Below are 23263 nucleotides of genomic sequence, written 5' to 3' on the forward strand. Positions count from 1 at the left end.
TTACAGTATTTATTACACATGATGGGGTTTTTCGTTTTCGTACAGTTTATTTTGGCTTATCTTGGCCCCATCTTGTTTTCAAAAGATGATGTCAACCATCTTGGCTGGTATACCTAACGTACAATGCTTTATAGATGATATTATTATTTCCAGACGCGACAAAGTAGACCATGACAGGGCGTTAATGGCGGTACTTACCCGCTTAAAAGATAGGGGCATGACCTTAAATGATAAATGTGAGTTTGATGTTAAATCATTGAAAGTACTTGGTCATGTAATAGATGACAAAGGGATACATCCAAGTAATGAGTTATTTGGAAATGTTTTTTTCAAAACCAATAATTAGTAAACTAACCTTGACAGTTTCGCTGTCCTGTTCGGACAGCTTCTTCAGAAATAATGACGATCTATCATCAAACAGATTGACCTCTACTAGAGGGCCTATTCTGTTTGATGACAGGGTCATACATGTGACTGAGTTGGTGGGCGCCCTCATCTCTATTGATGATTTAGTTTCCTCGTCGGCGGATCCAGATGGCTTCCCTGATGCGTCGGTTGTTTACATCTGGTTCCTTGTCGATGATTTTAGGTTGTGTCCAGTCTATGATGTGGTTTAACTGGACGGCATGATCTGCTATAGCTGATTTGCTCAGTTCCTTTTCTGATTCTCGATGTGATTGACGAGTGAAGTTCCTTCTCTGTTGGGGGACCTTTTCTGTTTCTTTTCTATGTTCTTTTAATCTTGTGCCAAAACAACGACTCGTTTCTCCAATGTAAGTGTGATCACAATTAGCACATGGAATTTCGTAGACGCAATTAGCCACTTTTAATTTGTTAACTTGGTCTTTTGGGTGGACAAGCAGTTGGCGTAATGAAGTGTGGGGTTTCATAGCTGTGTTGATGCCAAACTCCTTAAACACTTACTAACACGCCACGAAAGTCCTGCTACATAAGGGACGACAAAAAATCCCTTACTTTCCATGTTTTCTTTCTTCTTGGATGTTACTTTTTTATTTTCTTTCATTTTTTTCCTTACTTGGTTGAATGACCACTTAGGGTAACCACATCTAGAAAGGGCTGATGTTATATTAACCTCTTCTGTATTACGATCTGCATCCATTGTGACAATAGAATTCATATGGTCAAATAGTGTTCTAATTATTCCCAGTTTTTGATGTACAGAATGGTGGGAATCAAAATGTAGGTACTGGTCCGTATGTGTCGGTTTTCTATACACTAGAAGTTTGACAGATCCATCTGGTTTTCTAATGATGAGAGAATCGAGGAAAGAAATCTTGTTTTCATATTCTTTCTCGTAGGTGAACTTTATGGGTCCAGCTGGGTCAGATGAATTGAGATGTTGTGTGAGATTTTCAACTTGGTCTTGTTTAACAATTTCAAGAACGTCATCCACGTAGCGTTTCCATAAACGAGGTTTACATTCTAAGGGTGCTGCCGCGATAGCTTTCTGTTCTAGAAATTCTAAATACATGTTCGCTACAATGGGAGAGGCTGGGCTCCCCATGGCTGCCCCAAATCTTTGTTGGTAAATGATCCCTCGTATTTAAAATAGATGGTAGTTAGAACGAACTTTAATAATTCCATGATGTCATCTATGTCCAATAGTGTTCTGTTTTTAAGATCATTATCCTCTTATAGTCGAGATGTTATGACAGTCAGGGAATCTTCTATTTGGATGTTGGTAAACAGAGAAACAACATCATGGGAGTTGAAAATTTCATCCTCCTCTATCATGACTTCAGTAAGTTCTTTAGCTAGATGTTTAGAGTTGTTGATGTGATGTTGTGTGCTTCCTACTAAGGGAAAGAGAATATCAGCAACGGTTTTAGCGGTTTCATATGCTATGGATCCTGTATAGTCCACAATAGGTCTAACTTTTTTACCATCTTTGTGTATCTTAGGTGTAGCGTAAATACGAGGGATGTTTTCTATCGTAGGAAATAGCAAGTGATACTGTCTTTTATTGATCTTATTCTGCTTTTTTAACCTAGTAAGATTTGATACTAACTCACTTTTATATCGGCGGGTAGGATCCTTTTTTATTTTATTTATTTTTTTTTTAGGCCCTCTAGAGGTCAATCTGTTTGATGATAGATCGTCATTATTTCTGAAGAAGCTGTCCGAACAGGACAGCGAAACTGTCAAGGTTAGTTTAATAATTATTGGTTTGAAAAAAAGAACATTTCCAAATAACTTATTACTACAAACCAGATGAACATTTTCAATCATCCAAGTAATGAGTTAGTGAATGGCATCGCCAAAGCAGCAACCCCTACAACCTACCAACAGCTTAAGTCATTTTTAGACCGGCAGGATTTTATGCCAAATTTGTTCCTTATTTCACATCTAAAGTGAACGCTATGAGGCAGATCCTAGTAACTGAACCATTCAATTGGACTGAGGAGGAAAATTCTGCTTTTGATAATATTAAATTGGATATTATTAACAGTTCAGGCCTTGCATTATTTGATCCGAGTTTTTGTCACAACGGATGCCAGTGGATATGGCCTCGGTGCGGTACTTACACAAATAACATGTGATGGTACACAAGTAACAGTGGCATGTGCATCTAGAAAATTAACGGGTCCTAAACGCAATTATTCGGTGGGGGAACGCAAAGCACTTGCCTGTGTGTGGGCGGTCGAAAAATGGCATACTTACCTGTGGGGGAGACACTTTACTCTTCGCACAGACCACCAGGAATTAGTAACTCTACCAATACAAACATCCGATTCAGCTATAAATGAGGATGATGACGATGAGGTTTGTCAAATTGTTTGTCGAATTCTGAATGAAACTATCCAAACTGCGCGATATGAAAATAATGAGACTAATTGCACTCACAGAGTTTTTAGGCACATATCGGGCAACGCGTCATGCCACTACAGGCGAAACTCCTTCGGTTTTATTGCATAGACGACATTTGAGAACTACGCTAGATATTGTAGGTGTTACTAACAACCTCCCTCAATTAAAACCTGAGGAAGTAGACAATAAGGTTAAAGAAAGAAAAGCACAATCCAAGGAGAGCTATGACATGGGTAAACGTGTTAAAAACAGATATTTTAACCCTGGAGATGTGGTTAGAATTAAGAAACGTTGGAGGGTACATATGGGGAAGAGTAAATTCACTGAACCAGTTACAATCAGACAGAAACTTGGTCAATATGCCTATATCATGACTAATGGGCAAAAATGGAATGTTAAGTATTTGGCTCTTTTTAAAGGGGAGATAGATGATAGTGATTTAATTGAGCTTCCCATTTCAGATAATATTCCTTCAAACAACATAGCACATAACTTAACAGAACCTCGTAGAGGCAGAAGGAATCGAAATCCACCTAGTTGGACTAGAGATTATATCATGGATGTTTAAAAGTTGATTATGATGTTTAATTTTAGATGTTTTATTGTTGCATACTGTTGATCTTAAAAGAGAGGGGGAAATGTGGTATCCGATAGTTTGCCGATGAGGGCGGTACAGGGCTCGCAGAATCCTAAAATATTTGGTTGCCCTTCGGGCAAGTAGGTTTTAGATTTTGATTGCCCTCATCATTTTTTTACTTGCCCACTATTTTAACTTAATTTTAACGTTTTATACCGCGACTGCACTGCGAAAAAACGTCGGTGAAAAACGCCTATGCTTAATACACTGTGGTGTTTTTTTCGATGGATTTTAAAGTAGTGAAAACAATTTTTCAAATTTTTTCAATTACACAGTGATGTAGGCCAATCTTTTAAGAACATTTTACAGTAATTTATTTTCTCATACGATCCTCCGTACAAGAGTTGCGATTGTTTAATTAACATGGTGTCCTGAAATCCCTTGAAAACGCTATGTTATTTCTGTTGGTTACGCTTCGTTGCACGGCATTGTTTGTCATCGATCGAAGATGTGTTCCGTTTCGTGAATGAAAAAGGCGTATTCACGTGGGTTTACTTTGGGAGCAAAAACGTTTTGCTTCTATTGTGCAATGAAATTCCGAAATCAAGCTATTTTGCGATATTTAAAATGTAGTAGCCTAGACATGGCACTAATTATCTTACAATTATTTAATAGATATATCTAAAATATTGCCTATAGAAATGTAGGCCTCCTAGGCCTAAAAGTAGATTTCAGAAACTTTGGTTTTCTTAGGCTCTTTCAATTTACTCCGAAATGATTTAATGTTATTTTTATTAGGCCTGAGTGCTTTAATTTAGTAGTTTTTTTTGACAGTATATAAAAGGATGACGATGACAAAAGTGTATTTCGACCGTGCCAACCCGATGTTGCCGTCATGAAGGCCCTAAAAAGATTTTTCCCACGTGAAATTGAAATGAATGCATGAAACGTACGCGAAACGTAAATAAACATTGAGAGAGGCCAATTCCTCCATGGAAATAAAATTAATTAATATATTACTCCATCCATGGCGAGAGAAAGTAAAAATACTTCTTCCAAGAAACCCTTCACAAGTTCTCCGCTTTTTGGGTTTAGCCGCTCTTATGCGGGAAATTGTAAGCCTCCTCTATCTGTTGTGCAAGGAGCTAGTAGTTGTCTCAGGCAGCGAGCCATTGAAATGTACGATTCCTACAACACGTAAATTGCTAGCCTAGAGAGCAGTGCGAGTCGCAACCGCTCTGAGAGTGCGAGGAGGAATTACCTACTGAGGCGAACTGCATGCGTGAGTGATTTGAACAACTCACGTGACATCAACATCCAATCAGAAAACAGTATTCTGGCTAGCTGGCAGTTTCGTTGAGCGAAAAAAAATATCGCCGTCCGTCTCTCTCTACGTGACGTGAAACAATACGCATGCGTATAGCAAAAAAACTCACAGCAGCTGCAGCCGTACGTAGTAGGAGCACATGGGTACGGTGTGTGGTGGAGAGTGCGGGCTTGTGGAAGTTTACTTGTTGTTTCAGTAGAAGCTCGCACAGGTTGGATAAAAACAACCATCTGCTCGCACAAGTTTGTGATTGAAAACAACACAAGGGAACTGTGCCGAATTGTGGTGAAAACCACGTGCTCCGCCAAGTTGGAGTTTTTGAAAGTTCAACTCTCGGCGATACCCGAAGAAGTGTATTATTTTCAATGTTGATAATAAAAAATATACTGTAACTATTTAAGTATTCAATGTATTTATTAAATAAATTATTAGGCCTATTAAATTTATATTCTGTAATATTTATAAAAAAAATGGTAGGCCTACTTGCCTGTGTTAAAAACATCGGCCGGTGCCTATTTGGCACAGACAATTAAAATTACGTATCTATTATAATTTAATAATATACTGTATTTTCAATACAACTGTACATTTGAACAATAATTACAGTAATTCAGCAAATTATTTATTACACACAAAACACATAACATAAATGTAATTAAACATAGGCCTAATCTACTATCAGGCTGTAGGCCACATAATTAATACTAAGTAGTAGATTCAGATTTTATTACCACCGTAAAATGATGTCGATAATTGAGAAAAACAAAAACATACTAGCCCCTATTTTATTTGGTTTATAGTATAACTAGGGAGTTGTTAATTAGAAACTCCCTGGTATAATAACTTCAAATAAGTTAAAAGCCGAGAGTTCAACGCTTCCTATTTCGCGATCAATGGATGCCGCAAGAGACCGCGTGCTATATGACAGACCTAGAAACTCTATACGCAAACGACTTGATACGCCCGACTGCATAGAAACACATGTTTTGGCTCCTGGAGATAACGTTCCATACCACCGAATTCCGATCCATACATTTACTTAACAAACACTACACTGGTCTCGACGTCAAGAGAATTCGTTCGTGCGCGACTATTATTTTCATTGTTACAGTTTTTCACAACCCCTGTAAAACATCGTGGACATTTTCGGTGATTTTAAGAGGTTGCCCGTCGGGACATGACATGTTAAATTTTAGTTGCCCGACGTATTTATTTGGTTGCCGCGGGACGTCGGGCAAGCGATTCTGCGAGCCCTGCGGTAGAGTAGACCGCATGGGTAGAAGAGTAGAGAAAGGAATAGAGAATAAAGGCTGTTATTGAAACGTTAAATACTGGTTATTTTCTAGCCTCATTTCATTGTTGTCTCTACCATACTTCACAAAAGAGCAAGAACTTCTGGAGGCAGCTCAAAAACAAAATACGAAGAGAAACTGAGGAATGATAACTTTGAAGTGGTTCTTAGATCTTGGGATAGGAAAAAGGAGCATGATGCGAGTTGGAAAAGGAAAAAAAAAATGGAGAGGAAACCAACAACAACAGAACATTTCGATAGACTGGTGGCTTTATATAAAAGGTAAGTGCGATTTCCGATTTAAAATTCCATAAAATATGTAACACAGTTGGAATACCAACTCTTAATGGCATCAGAAAAAAGCAGCATGAGCTTAATGACCTATTTGGTGTAGTTGTTGACCATAATCTTTATGCAGTGCAACAATCTTTCGAATGTAAAATTAAGAAAGCACTAAATATTTTTGAATCACACAATCACGGACTAGTTCTTGAAGATGGTGATACAGTATTCTGAAGATAACAGGCGATTGAACTACATTCGGCAAAAATCCATAAAATAATTACTCCAGCCCGGAATATATTGTTATTATTGCAAAAGGTCCTGAAAAATATGATCTCCTTAAAAATGTTTTTGCAGATATTTTTGCAGTTATAAATGCACACATGCATTTACAATAAATTGATGGCAAGAACATACATTTAAAATATATATTAGGAGCAGATTTAAAGTTTTTGAACGAGATAATGGGCATCAGAGCTGCATACAGTGAGTAGTCATGTATTTGGTGTAAAGCTTTTTTTTTATGAATTTTGTGACATGTCCTTAGAGTGGTTAATGACAGATCCAACAAAAGGTGCTAGAACACTTGCTGAAATTGCTCAGTGTGCGCAGGCTGGGCCAAGACAAAAAAATACAGGCAAACATTAATATAAAATACCAGTTGGACTGGCAGTGGCATCAACATGTTGACACTATTGAAATGCTATGGGAATCTTTCAGGCCTCTTCATACAAAAATTAAAAGTTACATGACTACAGGTGCCATCACTAGATTTAGCTCAGATGCAAAGGTATGGGTGAACAGCTACAAGAGGGTTTACCTTTTATATAGGTATGCATATGCATATCCTTGCCTATCATGTGCCAGAAATTATGAGACTGCATGGTAACATAAATCCTTTTTAAAACCTTTCTCTCACAGCAAAAATTTGAAAAGATGAATGAATTATTGACCAACTTTAATTTAATGGTTCCAATCACAAAAGCCTAGAAGGTTTGAAACAAGTGATGCTGAAATTTAACAGGGTTAAACAGTTATTCCCAACTTGCATCCGTGGTGTTGCGGAATACACCTGACGTCTGTGTGGAAGAACTGGGCACAACAAAACTACCTGCCCAACACTGCGTGATGTTCTAAACCAAGGAAAAGTTTAAAATCCAATCAAATAATATTCCAAATCTTCTATTAATATTATCTAAAAAATAGTCTGGTTAGAGGCATTCATTGGTTCATAAGGTGAAAGGAGAAATTATGTGCCTCCAGAGCCTCAGAAAAAAAAAAAAAAAAAAGATGCTTACACACCGTTTAATAGGCCAGAGCAACTGTTTGTTTCCATCACATTTAATAAAAAATGTTACATAATGTAAATAAATCCTTCCTAAATACTGTATGGATCTTTTTCGACGATCTAATATTAATAAACTTTGATCGAAAAATACTTGAAACAAAATAAACATTTGGTAATGCGGTACTCCGAAAATGCCTCGTATACTGTGTTTTGGTGGTCTGTTAACCTCAGATATATACCCTGCAGCCAAGTGAATAACTCAATGTAATTTAGTATACAAATGATTGCAGTAATCGCTGTGTCTATTTAAACAAAAATCAAGAAAATGGCAAATACGCCACATGCTTTTTTTCAGCCGTTTACATACAACAAGACATTTCATGTTTATTTTATGCCTATGGAAATAATAAAAGAACACCGTGTTTCTTGTTTATTTTTATCGTTTATACTGCATACCATTATTATATAAAAAAACCTTCATACGCGAGAAAAAAGTTCATGATTATTACACTCCACTCTGTACAGGGGTGTAAATATACCACGCTAAGGCTTGCACACACGGACATGGTGTATTTTTGTAGATTGATGACGTCAGCATTCACAAGGAGCGACCTAAGACAACGTGACGCTGGTGGTGGTAGTAGGAGTGCATGTTTTTGAAAATAACTCAGTTTTTATTTTCCAAAGATTTTAAATCGCGTTTTCTTTTTAAACTCTTGAACTCATAAATAGTAATTAAACTTTTCGCTCTTTCACTACGTAGGCCTATTTACACAACTATAATGCTAACCCTAGCAGCTCTAGCCTACTCTTTTTAATTAAAAGAGTCCGGTGCGTCGAATTCACGTCTAGCGCCAGTTGCGCGTTGGTTGCATCTTTTTTTTTTTTTGAGAATAGCCACCCTATTAAAAAAAAAACATAATTCACACAAAATGTGCACACCACATGCGTAAAAACTTTTACATTTTTTAAATAGAAAGTTGATTTGCTAACTTTCAATTTGAATTGTTATATGGTTTTCCATGTATGTTAAATACGTGAAATTCATAAAATCGCGCATAACTTACTATATTCTAAAGTCATATAACGAAGTTTCTTGCACATCTACAGATAGAGTTTAATCATCTGACAAAGTTATACAACTTATGTTAACAAGAATTAGTACCTTACACTTCTCAATTTTAGTTATTTGTTGTTTTACCAGACTAGGCTAGCAGCTAGCTACAGATACTGACAGTAATTACTAATGTCATGATTTCATATTATTAACGTTGACAACCCTTGCTAAGAGTGGATGATTCCGAAACAGTTGGATGAGCACTGCTGCTAGGCGTTGAAGGCGATTGCCCACTGAAAAAGTTCTGATGCACTATGAATTAATTTTTCTGTTGTCCAAAACAAATCGTATTGCACAGCCAATTTAGTACAAATTGATGTCGAACATGACTGCGGCCTACACACGCTTTCAAGCTTTTTCGCTTTCGGGAATTCCCTTTTGGGAATTCCCTTTTATCGTGTGTAAAAAAACTGAGAGTGATGGTCACAGAGAAGAGACGTACGCAAAAATGATCAAGTAATTAAGCAGGAAGTTGTTAATTAGAACTCCCTATTATATGTAATAATATATGTAAGCAGGCCTAGAATCATAATTTGTTTCGATCTTGTTTCTAGACTTTTGCCTGCTGCAATACTAGGAATAGGTAAAAAATCATCATATGGGCTAGACCTATGCATAGTCTAGTTTAAAAGGGCACTTCAGGAAAAGGGGGGTTTGTTGGAACCCTACGAACTACGGGCTTGAAGGAGAACACGCGAGGTTAGAAAGTCAAACGATTTTTTTTTAAAGGAATAAAAAACAGTCACGGACTACAGTATATATTTCGTATTATATTACGCAATAAATTATATTAACTTAAAAATCTGTCCTAGCAGATTACCCAGGGTCTGGGAGCACCACCCAGCTTACATACTGTTACTCATACACTACGCCTTATATTATTATTGTTACAACGATCAAGGATACGTGTCTGTAAATAAAGAGTTGAGAATGAATTGCCTATAATTTTCACCTGAAAAATAAACACATTTTGGTCCCTGGTTGTAACATGATATTGAGGTGTGTATCGTACTCATACAGCGAGGTGGGAAATGAACGATTCGTACAAAGAACACCGCTAGACAAGTGCATAGGCCTACCTATGTGTATATAGGCCTACATAAACTATGGAACGCCGTGGTTACCTACATCGTACAGTATGTGTGGCTATATAGTATACTGAGTGTAAATAGTACACTAACCTTATGGTAACTGTGTACTGTAGTTTACATTATAGCAACCGATTTTTTTTTTTAGGCCACCCACCGATGCGTACTCAACTGTATCAATACCTATTTATATTGATATATTTAATTTCCTCAACAAATTGATGTAAATAAATATTGAGCTATAATAAGCATTGAATTTTTTTCGGGGCTTCCCCTAGACGTACGTTCGTATTAATATTGAAAGCAACACAATGAAAACAAAATACTGAGTGAATGAAATCAGCAACAAAAAAAATGTTATCATCCTTTAGTTACGTGTGTTTATTGGAGGGAAAAAGTATGATCATTTTGCTCATTGGTAGCATGCTATGAGAGTCACAGCTGTTTCAACCAATGTAAAATAAATAGAAAAGGTCAATATTGGCAGACGGCTATATGTGCCTGAGTGTAAAACCGCGCGAATGGTTGAATCTCGTTCAACTTTGGCGACGTTTGCAACTTTTATTTAGTCCACTTTAAATTAATTTAATCAATTTAATCGATTCAATCGGTGTTCCGATGCCTAAATAGTTGCGCTCCAAAATGTTTGTCAATTTGTACAGTTTTTGTTTTATTGGTAATTTTCATAATTATTTGGAAAATCTAGGTAAATGTTTGATTAAATATATTTGCATGAGACATTGAATTGTTAGGAGGTGATGGTGAAAATCTGAAGAAAATTAAATATGATATAGTATTAAAGGTTGAAATATTAATATTTCTTTTCTTTTTTGTAGGCAACAGAGTTTCACAAAAGGGCTTTATGTTCCAGTTGCTTTTGTTGTGGAACAAAATTTAAAGAAAAGGATAAAAATACAATTTAGAAAATTTGAAAAGCCATCACAAATTGACACTAAATCAAATAAATGTAAACCAATTACCTATATACATTTGTACAACCTGCCATTTGCGAATTTGTAATGGGTATACCACCACGCCATCACTTAAATTTACAGAGCATGGACCAAATTGCTTGGCCTGATACTTACTTTAACAACAGCTACGACCTGGGCCAAAACTTAAACATAAATTGCAAGAAACTAGAAACACAAATGGTAGATTCACAAGTGAAAGAACACACTGTGGTTTAAATGTACAGTTCTTTGTTTCAGAAGACCGAAAAAAAGTATTTAAATGCAACATTTGTATGCAGCCCCTATCCTTTGACAGCATTCAAACGTCTTGCCAACATTGCTTTTGCAAGTTTTGCATACACAACATTTTCAAATCAGTTGGTAAAAAGTCTATTCAATGTTTGGGCTTCAATTATAATCTACCGCTGAATGACTTAAAGGAGACCCCCGATTATAGAAGAATCACTAATTTGCTAATACACATTTGCAAAGAGCAATTAATTTTACCGGAAACTCAACGCCATGTATGCAAATCACATAAAGAACAGTCATTTCTAAAGATTGGGAATGCAGTAACAGAAATTGAACAACTGACAACTGAAAGTGAAGTTTGCCCGAGGTGTAGGAATATGTTTAGCGCCATCTATAATAATATTAAGCAGGCGCGCTATCTTGAGTTACTGTATTGATATAGCTAGTATGCTTGTACTTCATGATCATTAAAATACCTCTCGGAGACACTAAAGAGTAGTCGTTGGTCGTCTGTTATTTCCGTATGCATTATAAGACCCTATGACACAACATGGTGACAGCGGCGGCTTACGGAATTTGAACGTTTGGACACCGTAGAACCTAGCCTAGTGTAAGTTTCAAATTAGCTGACAGTGCGTACACAGTACAAAACCCGGTAGGATGAATGGTCTGTCAATATTAGAGTAAACGAGGCAACTGTGATCTTTAAGATTGACACAGGAGCGATGATTAGTGTCGTAGGACACAATCAGGCGTATCCAAAGTGTACGATATTTATGATACTATTGGTGATGACGCGGATTTGTTTGAACAGGTAAAAGCGAAGCTTTCAACACATTTCCGACCACTACAAGATAGTTCTTTAACTACTGTACCTTATGTATCACCGGTTATATTATGGTCCAATGTATACACCAAATTTTGTACACGAAGTATACGACCTGTACAGGGCGTATGCCCAACGTACAAAGCGTATAGTCCATGTAAACCAAGAATACTCAAGGTACAAAGTATCATTTGGTCCAATATACACCAAATTTTGTACACAAAATATACGACCTATACAGGGCGTATGCCCAATGTACAAAGGGTATATAGGCCGTGTACATCAAGTATGCCCTATGTTTCAACGGTTATATATGGTCCAATGTATACATGAAATTTTGTACACAAAGTATATGACCTGTACAGGGCGTATGCCCAACGTACATAGCGTACATCCAGTCAGATGAGTCAAGAAAGGCCCTGGAAATCGAAGTTTCAATATTAGTGGCAAAAGGACAAGTAGGAGAGCCAGTCATCATAGGGTTTAATGTCATTGAAGAGATGTTGAAAGCTGATTGTGACCGAGCTAGTCCCAAGTCGATCCAGCATCTACTGTGTTCATCACTCCAATCTATCACTAAAGTCAAACAACCTCAAACACTCATCTAGATCTAGTAACAGCGACTGCTGATGAAAGAGTGGGTACGGTTAAGACAGGGAAAACATACATCCCTGATTTTGCAAGAAAGGCCAGACCGATTTTTTACTTACTGAAGGAACCAGGCTGTCACAAACAAGCGAAGCCAAAACGAAGGAATCAAAAGAAACATCAAAAGAATCAGACATCCCAAAATCCAGTTGACTGGAAAGAAAACCACCAGCAAGCGTTACTTCATCTACTGGACTTGCTTGTCTCGCCAAAAACAAGTGATGAGGGTTGTCAGTTATGGCTCACGCTAGCTTATTCTCCAAGTTTCACAATATATACAGACAATAACCCTTTGACATTATTCTCTCAACAGCCAGACTGAATGCAACAGGTTACTGTTGGGTCGCTGAGTTAGCCGATTTTCACTTCACTATTAAATACAGACCAGGGAGAGTCAACATAGATGCTAACGCCCTTTCGAGACTACCCTAAGAATATGCAGCACAGTGCCAGCCAATTTTCAAACCATCCACTCTTCAAGCAGAAATACTAGGCATCTTAAGTCAAGATAACCAACTCTCCTGGGATGAAGCTATTGCAGTTGATGTGACAACAGTAAGTAAATTGTCAGGAAGTAGAATGGAGATGAGTTTACTTATTTATAAATTATGTAGGAACGAACGATGAAGCATGAATCTATAGAAACAGTATTTTAAATTAAGGGATAAATCACCCTGTATGTTGCCGTGAATGATTATAAAATGTGACAACATAGGTATTAAACGATAAATTATGTCTGGATAGGAATGTTCGGGTTATTTACCAGTAGGGTAACACATACTGTGAGCGATTACTTTATGTGTTCGTTATAATTATGGGCACTCTAGGACAAGTTATAATGTATACGGTACTGAGGCCTAATGTATTTACTGTTCATTGATTCGACTCGCATACAAGCAGTTGGGTAGAAAAATGTAAGTGTCGTCCACTGAAACTTCTCAGAAAAGACATTAAAGTAAAGCAATCTAGATTTCAGAAGTGGAAACACCCACGGAATCTACAAAAAGGCATACAGTTTGTCGAGTTAAGTCAGACGGGGAACTGGATAACTCAAAAACCGTCAAACGACAAGTTCAGCTTTGAGGTATGTATTAAAAAATTACATCAAAAATAATCGTTATTAAAATAAAATATTACTATTTTACTCTATTTATTCCAATAAACCACTGCTTTGAATGAACTTGGGTATTCAAAGGAGCGTGTATAAGGTTTGTTTGTTTGCATTACATTCAAGTGACAGGTATTAAATAATTATTCTTCTAGTATAAAAACGATTTTACTAAATTAATTACGATGTGCAACGAAAAGGCAAGGCATTTAAAAATGTAGCTCACCTCCAGCCTTTAAGAAGCGTCCATTTCAGTTTTATAAACAGTCTACGTATATTTTTAGGTTGTTACCAATGACGATCTGGTTATTCTGTACGAGCACTTCTGTAAGAAGCTGAATTCAGAAAAAGAAAGAGCAACGCCGAAACACATATTCAAGCAAAACCAAAATAGAAACATGAAAATGTGGTGAGTCGAGGGTGAAGATGTAGATGTGTGAAGACAGTGAAGATAAGGTGGTGAGCGTGGAAGACGATGTAGATGTGATAGAGAACGTGGGAGATGAGGTAGAGAGCATAGAAGACGGTGAAGATAAGGTGGTGAGCGTGGAAGATGATGTAGATGTGATAGAGAACGTGGGAGATGAAGTAGAGAGCATAAAAGACGGTGAAGATAAGGTGGTGAGCGTGGAAGACGATGTAGATGTGATAGAGAACGTGGGAGATGAGGTAGAGAGCATAAAAGACGTTGAAGATAAGGTGGTGAGCGTGGAAGACGATGTAGATGTGATAGAGAACGTGGGAGATGAGGTAGAGAGCATAGAAGACCAGGGGCGGACCAAATTTTGGCGTTCTAGCTCATTGTAAGTCGTTTAAAACGATTTAAAACATCTCATAATGCCATTTACCAAACACTCTAAAGCTCGCAAATTACGACATGTGGAACATGCAGCTGATACTTACCCAGGGTACCAAAGCAAGCTAACAACTTGCCTGTACTTTACATCTAAATTTTTACAACGCGACAATGTTTTTCAGCTTTTTATAAGCATAAACTTGTCCTAGCCTAGGCCGGTATTATTTTCTTACACGCCTGCATGTGTGTGTGTGTGGCCGGCCTGGTTTAAACGATCGTTTAAAAATTAGCGGTCCGGCTCGATCATCATTAACATTATATTTAGTGATTTTAAAAAAACAAAACACCTGCAACTCTTTTGTCATCGCGATTTGTTTACGAGAAATGATGATAATTTCCATTGCACATAGGCCTACCGTGATTATTCAGTATACCCTATCCACACGCTATAAAGACATCACAAACATTGAGGATTAGGAGCCTTCCTGGCTGACGATGGTATCATTCGGGTTAGTGGTCGAATAGAACTGCAGACAACCCTCACCACTGACCAACGACATCAAAATTTGTTGCCATGCGATAGTCACATAACCAACCTCGTTATATGACATTACCATCTTCAAACAGGACATGGGGGTATTAAATGCACGCTGACTGATATAAGACAGAAGTTTTGGTTGGTAAAGGGTCGGAGGAGCGTGAGACAGGAACTGTCACAGTGTATCATGTGTAAGAGGATGAAAGCTCAGCCAACTGATCAAATTATGGGTCTACTACCGAAGTCAAGAATGCAGATTGGCTACTTTGGACCACTCGTCATTAAGCGTGGACGCACAGAACATAAACGCTACGGTTGCGTGTTTACTTGCATGACGACACGAGCTGTCCATAAAGAAGTCGCCCATTCCATGACGACGGATTCATTTATAAATGTATTGCAGAGGTTTATCGCTCGACGAGGAGTACCTCAAGAGATGGTCTCCGATAATGGCACGAAATCCGCGGGGCCAAGCAAGAGCTCAGACGGGCCATGACCGAATGGAACCGTCAACATATCGACAAGGAAATCAGCTGGTCATTCAACCCACCGAAGGCGTCTCACATGGGCGGAGTCTGGGAAAGACAAATTCACACTCTAAGAACCATCATGTATAGTCTTGATGATCGAGAACACCATTAACAGCAGGCCTATTACGAAACTGTCCGACAACCCAAGTGATGATCAACCATTGACTCCTAACCATTTACTCCTGCTGAGGAGTGGACCATCCTTACCTCCTAGACACCTCTACAGGAGACGGTGGCGACAAGTCCAGTATCTCGCTGATATATTTTGGAGAAGGTGGGTGAAAGAATACCTTCCATTGTTACAACATCGGCAAAAATGGGGTATAGAGAAAAGAGATCTTAAAATTGGTGATCTCGTCCTTATTACCAATAACTGTTACCACTGGGGTGGGTGGTGGATGTGAATGTAGGTAGTGACGGACATGCAAGATCTGTACTTATTAGAACTAAGGGTAGTGTCTATGAGAGACCTATAAGAAAGTTGTGTATGCTCGAAAGAGCAGATTAAGACCTTATAGTCGTGTTTACTATGTATGTGTATTTAATTGTTATAAAATTTCATTTACCTTTTTTATTAAGTGATTGTTAAACCCGTTTTGATTAAAGGGGGGAGTGTAAAGTATTGAAATATAATAGAACGCCCTTTATTATTTTGTGGATGTTGCTCCTAAAGTCTAATATATAGGGTTGTGACCAAATTCCAGGAGAGATGAATTTTGGGTTTGAACAGCGACACCTCCCAATTTGACACTTTTCTATTTTTTGTTGTGACAAATTGTTTATTTGGAACTTGTTTGCAACTTTGACAACTTGGTTAATTGTATGAAATATTTGTGTGTAATTTGGCACATGTGATTTTGACATGTAAGTTGATTCCGATTTTTTCTTTATAGAATATTTTATGTTTATAGTGTTGAATAATCAATTAAGACGTTAATTGGGCTTGTGAGAGTCTGTATCATTATCGATATACAGTAGTTGATTCAATCTAATACCCCTTTCACACCAAAACTCTGGAGTGATATCCGGAGACACCCCAGAGTTTATGACCATTCAAAACGTTGAGAAACTTCGGAGGTACCCAAGGTACGCCAACCTAGCAACACCGAGGTTTATAAAATAAAATTGTAAATTTCACCCTCTATTTTGTTTGTTTACATAGCGACGATCATTAGAATCATTTTAATTAATAATATTTTTAATTTAATAATTACTTTCAAGTCTCAGAAGTAATAATGTTTTATTGATACTACTTTTTTTAAACCCGCTATATATTTTGTACAAATATTTAAAGTATTTTGACCTTTTGACCTAAAACTCCGAAGTGTCCCCGCAGTTCGCTCTCCAGAGAATGTTCAGCTGTTCAACCCCGCAGTTTTAAACTCCTGAATTGCTTGATTAGACCTTTCACACAAAAACAGCGGGGCGTCAACTCGTCTCCGGAGTTTTGCTTTTGGTGTGAAAGGGGTAATATATATTATCGTTCATACCGTAGGTAGGCTATAAACTATAACTATGCATTATATATCGTATATATTTTTCTTTCCTTTTCTCCAGTTGCGAAAAAGATTTAATATGTTTAATTAGGATGTTTTTCATGATACATTACAGCAGTTGTATGCTATTTAGAATAACCTACTGTAGTTTGGAAATATATACATCATTTGTATTTACGGTATAACGATTATAAAGTGTAATGCCTGAGTGGTGCCTCATTTTGATTCATTGGAGGGCAATTTAAGTTTTGGTTGCCAATAGCAACTGGATAGTTGAGAGAGGATGGGTTATAAATTATAAACAAGGATGGATTTAATTATATTGCAGCTGTTTTGAAATGAGAGTAGTTCAAGTGCATCTGTTTACTGTGCGTCAAGGTCAAGTAGGTTTATATTTTGAACCTCATGGCTCATTTTAACTTATATGGTAATTATGTTTACATTATTACTTGTTGCTTTAATGGTAAAGTTGTTGTGATCGCTATTCTATTGATATGTTTATATTAATTTTAATTGGTACACTTATACACCTTTTAATTTAACTCATTATAATATCGCTGTAATTTCTTGAATAACGTTGCATTCTGTAACACATTATAGAAAGTAATGTAGTTTCCTTTATTTTCTTTTAGTCACAAGAACAGAACGGAAGATCGGTCTATTGTAAATAAATTGTAGATATCGTATTTAAAAGCATTTGCTCCAAACAGTTCCGGATTTGAAGGAGGCAGGCATTAGTAAAACTATGGTGCACCATTTGATGATGCCGCCAAAATCTAAAACTAGGAACAGTGTAATTTATAAAGGGCTTGTAAAAGCTAGAGTCCTGCCAAAATCAAACAACGCAACTAAGAGCAAGCATCCGGACCATCATTTTTGTCGATCGCAATGTTCTATGTTATCCGAGGCGTGTGCCTTTTTTGATGATGAATGTTTGCGGTTATCGTGCGATGAAAAAACAAGGTAAATGTTGGCACCCTTGCTGTGAGTAGATTTCAAGGTATTACCCAGTGTAAGATCAACCAGACTACCTTGATCGTGACTTCCCTTTCGAAAAAAAGCAAAATAATTCCGTCAGCGTACATGGTCTTAAATACAAATAAATCATTAGAACGGGCGAGTCCAAGAAGTGCCAAACCCAGGATCGCGCAGGAAAATGAAAGGCGATGCAGATCTGCATCTCCCCCAAAACGGAAAATGTTGCCAAATGGTCGATTTTTTACTGACCGTATTGGCAGAACCCGAGTTTGATATGGCAAAACAATAGCAAGATTCGCTCGTTCAACAGCACAGACACACGCCAACGACTTGTCCACAATTTATAACATTAAAGAAATACGACAAGGTAAATCTGTGGTATACATTTTGACGGACAGTGGTTCGGATTGGTCAGTAAAAAAAATAAGAACTCTAATTTCGCAGGGAAGGAGAGACTATGACTTTGACTACTACGCTGTGGCTAATCTGGCAGCAGGTCATTCGGCCGAAAACCCCATTGAACACTTGTGGTCCAAGAAAATATTAAGGAACAAAGTAAAATCAGAAATTGAAAAAGCCAAGGCTGATTATTATGCAAACTGAGTTCAGAGACATAAAAAGGCTAACCCAGCACAGTGGTACAAGCAGATTCGAATCATGACCAATCAAGGGAAAGCTAACTCTACTATTTAACATTCCAGATGACTTAATACTTAAATATTAGTAATTCTAAGGATGTTGCTAACTTTCTTAATAATAATTTTTTTAATATTACCAATGAAGTCTTGTAAGGGAGGAACTTCCGGCCTTTTGTCCGGATCCTAACCCAGACCCAGTTGTCCAAAATTATGAAGTTTATAATGCACTTAAAAATATTAAGACCAAGAAAGCTTCTGGCCCTGATGGTTTGCCTGCTAAATTAATTAAGGAATTTGCATATGAAATTAGCAAACCATTGGCTGCAGTCATAAATCAGTCCTTTGGTAATGGTGTTGTCCCATCCCAATGGAAAAGGGCCATGGTTATCCCTATTCCTAAAACTAATCCTGCGACTTGGGATAAACTTAGACCAATTTCCCTCACTGACCACTTTGCAAAATTGCAGAAAGTTTCATGTCTAAGTTGTTGTTAAATGACATGGATCCCAACCTTGACCACAACCAGTATGGTAATCGTAAAGGGATACTAATCATTATCTTGTTAAGCTTATGGATGTTCTCCATAGAAATGCTGATAAGAAACAAAGTGAAAGTACTGTAGTGGTTACTGATTTTAAAAAAGCTTTTGACTATGTTGAACACAATGTTTTAATCTGTAAGTTGATTAAATTTCAAGTCTGTCCATCTGTAATTACATGGATTATGAGTTTTCTAAGTGATAGAACACAATGTGTTAGATATCTAGACACCATTAGTGAATGGGAATACATTCATGGAGGTGTCCCTCAAGATACCAGCTTAGGACCCCTCTGCTTCCTTGCCATGGTTAATGATGTTTTTTACGATAAGATGATTGACGTATTTGTCGAACCCTATCTTAGCAAACAACCTACTGTAGCTTTATGCAAAATCACTTAAATGAACTATCGCAATGGGCGACAGTTAATAATATGAAACTTAATCCTAGCAAATGTTTAGTTATGAATGTTAATTTCTCTAGAGAAAATGTTAATCATGTTGTCAACATTGATGGACAGCCGTTGCACATTGTGAATAATACTACAATCTTAGGCGTTAACATTAGTTCTGATCTTAAATGGAGCTCTCATATCACTGAAGTGCTTAGCAAAGCTAATGGTAGATTATATATGTTGAAAGTACTTAAGCGATTCAAAATGCCAATTGTTGACTATTTACACTGGGTATGTCAGATCCTTAACTGAATATGCTGCTCCTGTGTGGCATTCTGGTCTTACCCAACTTGAATAAAATATGTTAGAGCGAATCCAAAAGCGAGCTTGTAAAATTATTCTAGGGCCTCTGTTTTCACACTATAATCTAGCTCTTGATCAGTGTAACTTAATACAGTTAAATGTACGTCATAATGAAATTTGTAGCAAATTTTTTGCCTCGTTAGTACAGTAACAATTTTAAATTTGACTTCGGCAGTTTTAGTAAAATAATGTGCAGTAGTCGATCCATTATGGATAAGTAACGATATTTAATTTGGTCCTGAGTATGTTGCATTTTATCAGATATCACTGTATAATGTTAGTACAGTAACAATTTTAAAATTGACTTGGGCAGTTATACTAAAATAATGTGCAATAATCGATACAGTAGTCGATCCATTATGGATAAGTAACGATATTTAATTTGGTCCTGAGTATGTTGCATTTTATCAGATATCACTGTCTAATGTTAGTACAGTAACAATTTTAAATTTGACTTGGGCAGTTATAGTAAAATAATGTGCAGTAATCAATACAGTAGTCGATCCATTATGGATAAGTAACGATATTTAATTCGATTCAGTTTGTTGCGTTTTATCAGATATCACTTTCTTATGTTAGTTAGTAAATAATGTGCAATAACCAATACAATAGTCGATCCATTGTGGATAAGTAACGATATTTAATTTGGTTCAGTATTATTAATATTAATTAATGTTGCCTTTTATCAGATATCACTGTCTAATATTAGTACAGTAACAATTGAAAATTTGACTTTGTTTCAGTTAAAGTAAAACAATGTGCAGTAATCGATACAGTAGTCGATCCATTATGGACAAGTAACGATGTTTAAAATGTTGGCAGATTAAGTTATTTGTTGGTTTTTATCAGTCTAATTCACATGAAAACGGTTACTTTTTTTAAAATTTAAATTGAATTAAAAATACAGTAATAGTGTGCAATCGATAGTCTAATCTATACCTTACCAATTCTCTAAGTGATTATGTTGATTCGAACTATTATTTACTTTACTATTATGTTATGTTATGTAAAAAATGTTGCAAATTTAGATTTCGTTGCCTTTTTTCATATAGACATGTCACTAAGTGTCTAAGTGTGTAATTAAAACAACATTTAAATCGAGTTATAATAATAATGCACAATAATCGGTACCGGTGTCGATCATTATGAGTGTATTTATTAATTAGTTTATCTGTAAAATATTCTTAAATTATATTATTTTGTGTTGTGAAATAATGATTTTGATATAATATTGATTGTTCAAAATGATACCCTAAAATACAAATCTGCTGTTGGTTATTTTAAGTGTTTTTGTTGGTGTTATTTATTATTCCAAAATAAAGATATATTTCAATTATAAAATAAAAGTCACTCGTTATCGTGAATGTGTTTGTATTATCGACATTGTTGATCACGAATGGAGCCTCGGGTATTTGAGCTGCTCAAAAATGATTACACACTTCATGGATAAACCCATTTTGGGCGAGTTCCTAAGAGTTTGATGTTTGATGATTTGGTACAGGAAACAACTGCTCTCTTTATTTATTGTTTTAGCATTCTACTGTGTATTTATTGTCAGTCCGAGTCCGTATCACGTATTTCTAACTCAGCAGTCTCAGCTGAACGCCATTAGACGACATACGCGCCGAGTATATAGCCGAATAGGAGGAAACTGCGGACCTTTAGGGCTGCTGTCTGAGCTTATGTACAGGATAAAGTTGCTGTCATTGGTGTTTTTGTCATCCCCAATATATACTGCTGCCATTAAAAAAAGATTCAACCTTGTATCGCTTCACATGAATAAACCCATTTGGGCGTGGCCCTAAAATGTTGCTGTTTGGATAAAGTTGCTGTCATTGGTGATGTAATCATTAGTAGCCCACTGCGAATGATATCCAAAAAAGTTTATCCTTGTATCGCTTCACATAAATAAATGCATTTTTACCCCCCTATGTTATGATCCCCACAGGCCCTATGTACAGGCTGTGACCCGGCAGCAATGTCGAATATTGCATCTCGCCCTAATATGCACCTAACTACATCATCAGACCTTTTGTATCTTTTCACATGAATAAATCTTCCGGGCGCCCGGTCTAATATGTGACATCTCCTCTTTTCTTAAACATTAACAACAACAATCGTAATCAAAATATCAAACTCTTAATGAAACAATTAAACTATGATGATGAACATTTGTGTATAATAAAACATGAATATCTGGCAGAGAAATTATGAACAATGAGTCATTTAAACATTATTTGTCCATTATGAAATCATCAAAACGTTTGGGCACACGTCTATTTCGCTTTGGTCTGGTGATGACTACCTCTTCCTTTTGAGGATCAGGTGTCCTCGGCGGAGTTTCGATAGGAGTTTCATCCACTTCCCCTTCAACATTAATATCTTCTTCATGTAATTGATTTAATTGTCGGCGATTGCGTCTATACACTTGTCCGTTTTGCGTAGCGACCATATATATCTCGGGGTAACATGTTCAGATAACACTTTCGCGGGGACCCATTCTCGGCCTTTGTTGAGACGGACTATCTCGTTTCCTTTCAGTGATTGTAGCGTTCGCGTTCCACGATTGTAATATTCCGCCTGTTTGTCTTGTCTAACGATCAACGAATTATGTGCGTCTGGAATCAGTGTAGGCTTAAGTTGCTCGCGTACGATAGGAATTCGTGTTCTAAGCCTTCTGTTCATCAGCAACTGTGCTGGAGATTTGCCGATACCTCCCAACGGCGCATCTCGATAAGCGAGTAAAGCTAAATGAAAGTCTCCGTGAAAGTCATCAGCGGCTTTCCTCAACAATTGCTTGACTGTCTGTATGCACCGTTCAGCTTGACCATTGCTTTGTGCATAGGTGGGACTCGATGTGATTAGTTCTATCCCCCATGATTTAGCGAACTCTTTCATTTCAAAACTTGCGAAAGGCATGTTGTCGCTTACAAATGTCGCTGGAATGCCATGTCTCGCGAAAATCGTTTTTAGCCTGCCGATTACTTCTTTGGCAGTTTTGTTGCGTAGCGTGACGACTTCGGGATATTTTGAATAATAAAATAATATTACTAAGTGGTCATTTCCTCCAAAGTTGAAAATGTCTGCCCCAACTCTATAAAAGGGTATTTCAGGTATTTCGTGAGTTATCATTGGTTCGCGTTGATTTTTCCGTTTGTACTTTGCACATGTCGTACATCTTGATACCATGTCATGAATAGCATTGGTGATACCGGGCCAGTACAACAACTCTGTGGCTCTGGCCTTGGATTTCTCTATTCCTAAATGACCATCGTGAATGCGGTTAAGCATGAATTCTCGTTTGCTTTCTGGTACTATCAATTTCTTCCCAATAAACATTAGTCCCTCATGTTCATAAATTTCGTCACGCATCGGCCAAAATTGTCTTATCTTTACGCTGACTGAC

General features: G+C 37.0%; 1 protein-coding gene across 1 annotated transcript; it reads right to left on the minus strand.

The window, feature by feature from the left end:
* Positions 1-886: 886 nt before the first annotated feature.
* On the minus strand, positions 887-1492 carry LOC140061216 (uncharacterized). Its single transcript, XM_072107727.1, has one exon. The coding sequence runs from the start codon at positions 1490-1492 to the stop codon at positions 887-889; it is 606 nt and encodes a 201-aa protein (XP_071963828.1).
* Between the last annotated feature and the right edge of the window lie 21771 nt (positions 1493-23263).

Source organism: Antedon mediterranea, chromosome 10 (genome assembly GCF_964355755.1).
Source record: "Antedon mediterranea chromosome 10, ecAntMedi1.1, whole genome shotgun sequence".
NCBI classification, from domain to species: domain Eukaryota; kingdom Metazoa; phylum Echinodermata; class Crinoidea; order Comatulida; family Antedonidae; genus Antedon; species Antedon mediterranea.

Excerpts from the sequence above, each read along its gene's own strand:
- LOC140061216 (XM_072107727.1), bottom strand. The coding sequence starts at position 1,492 with ATGTATTTAGAATTTCTAGAACAGAAAGCTATCGCGGCAGCACCCTTA.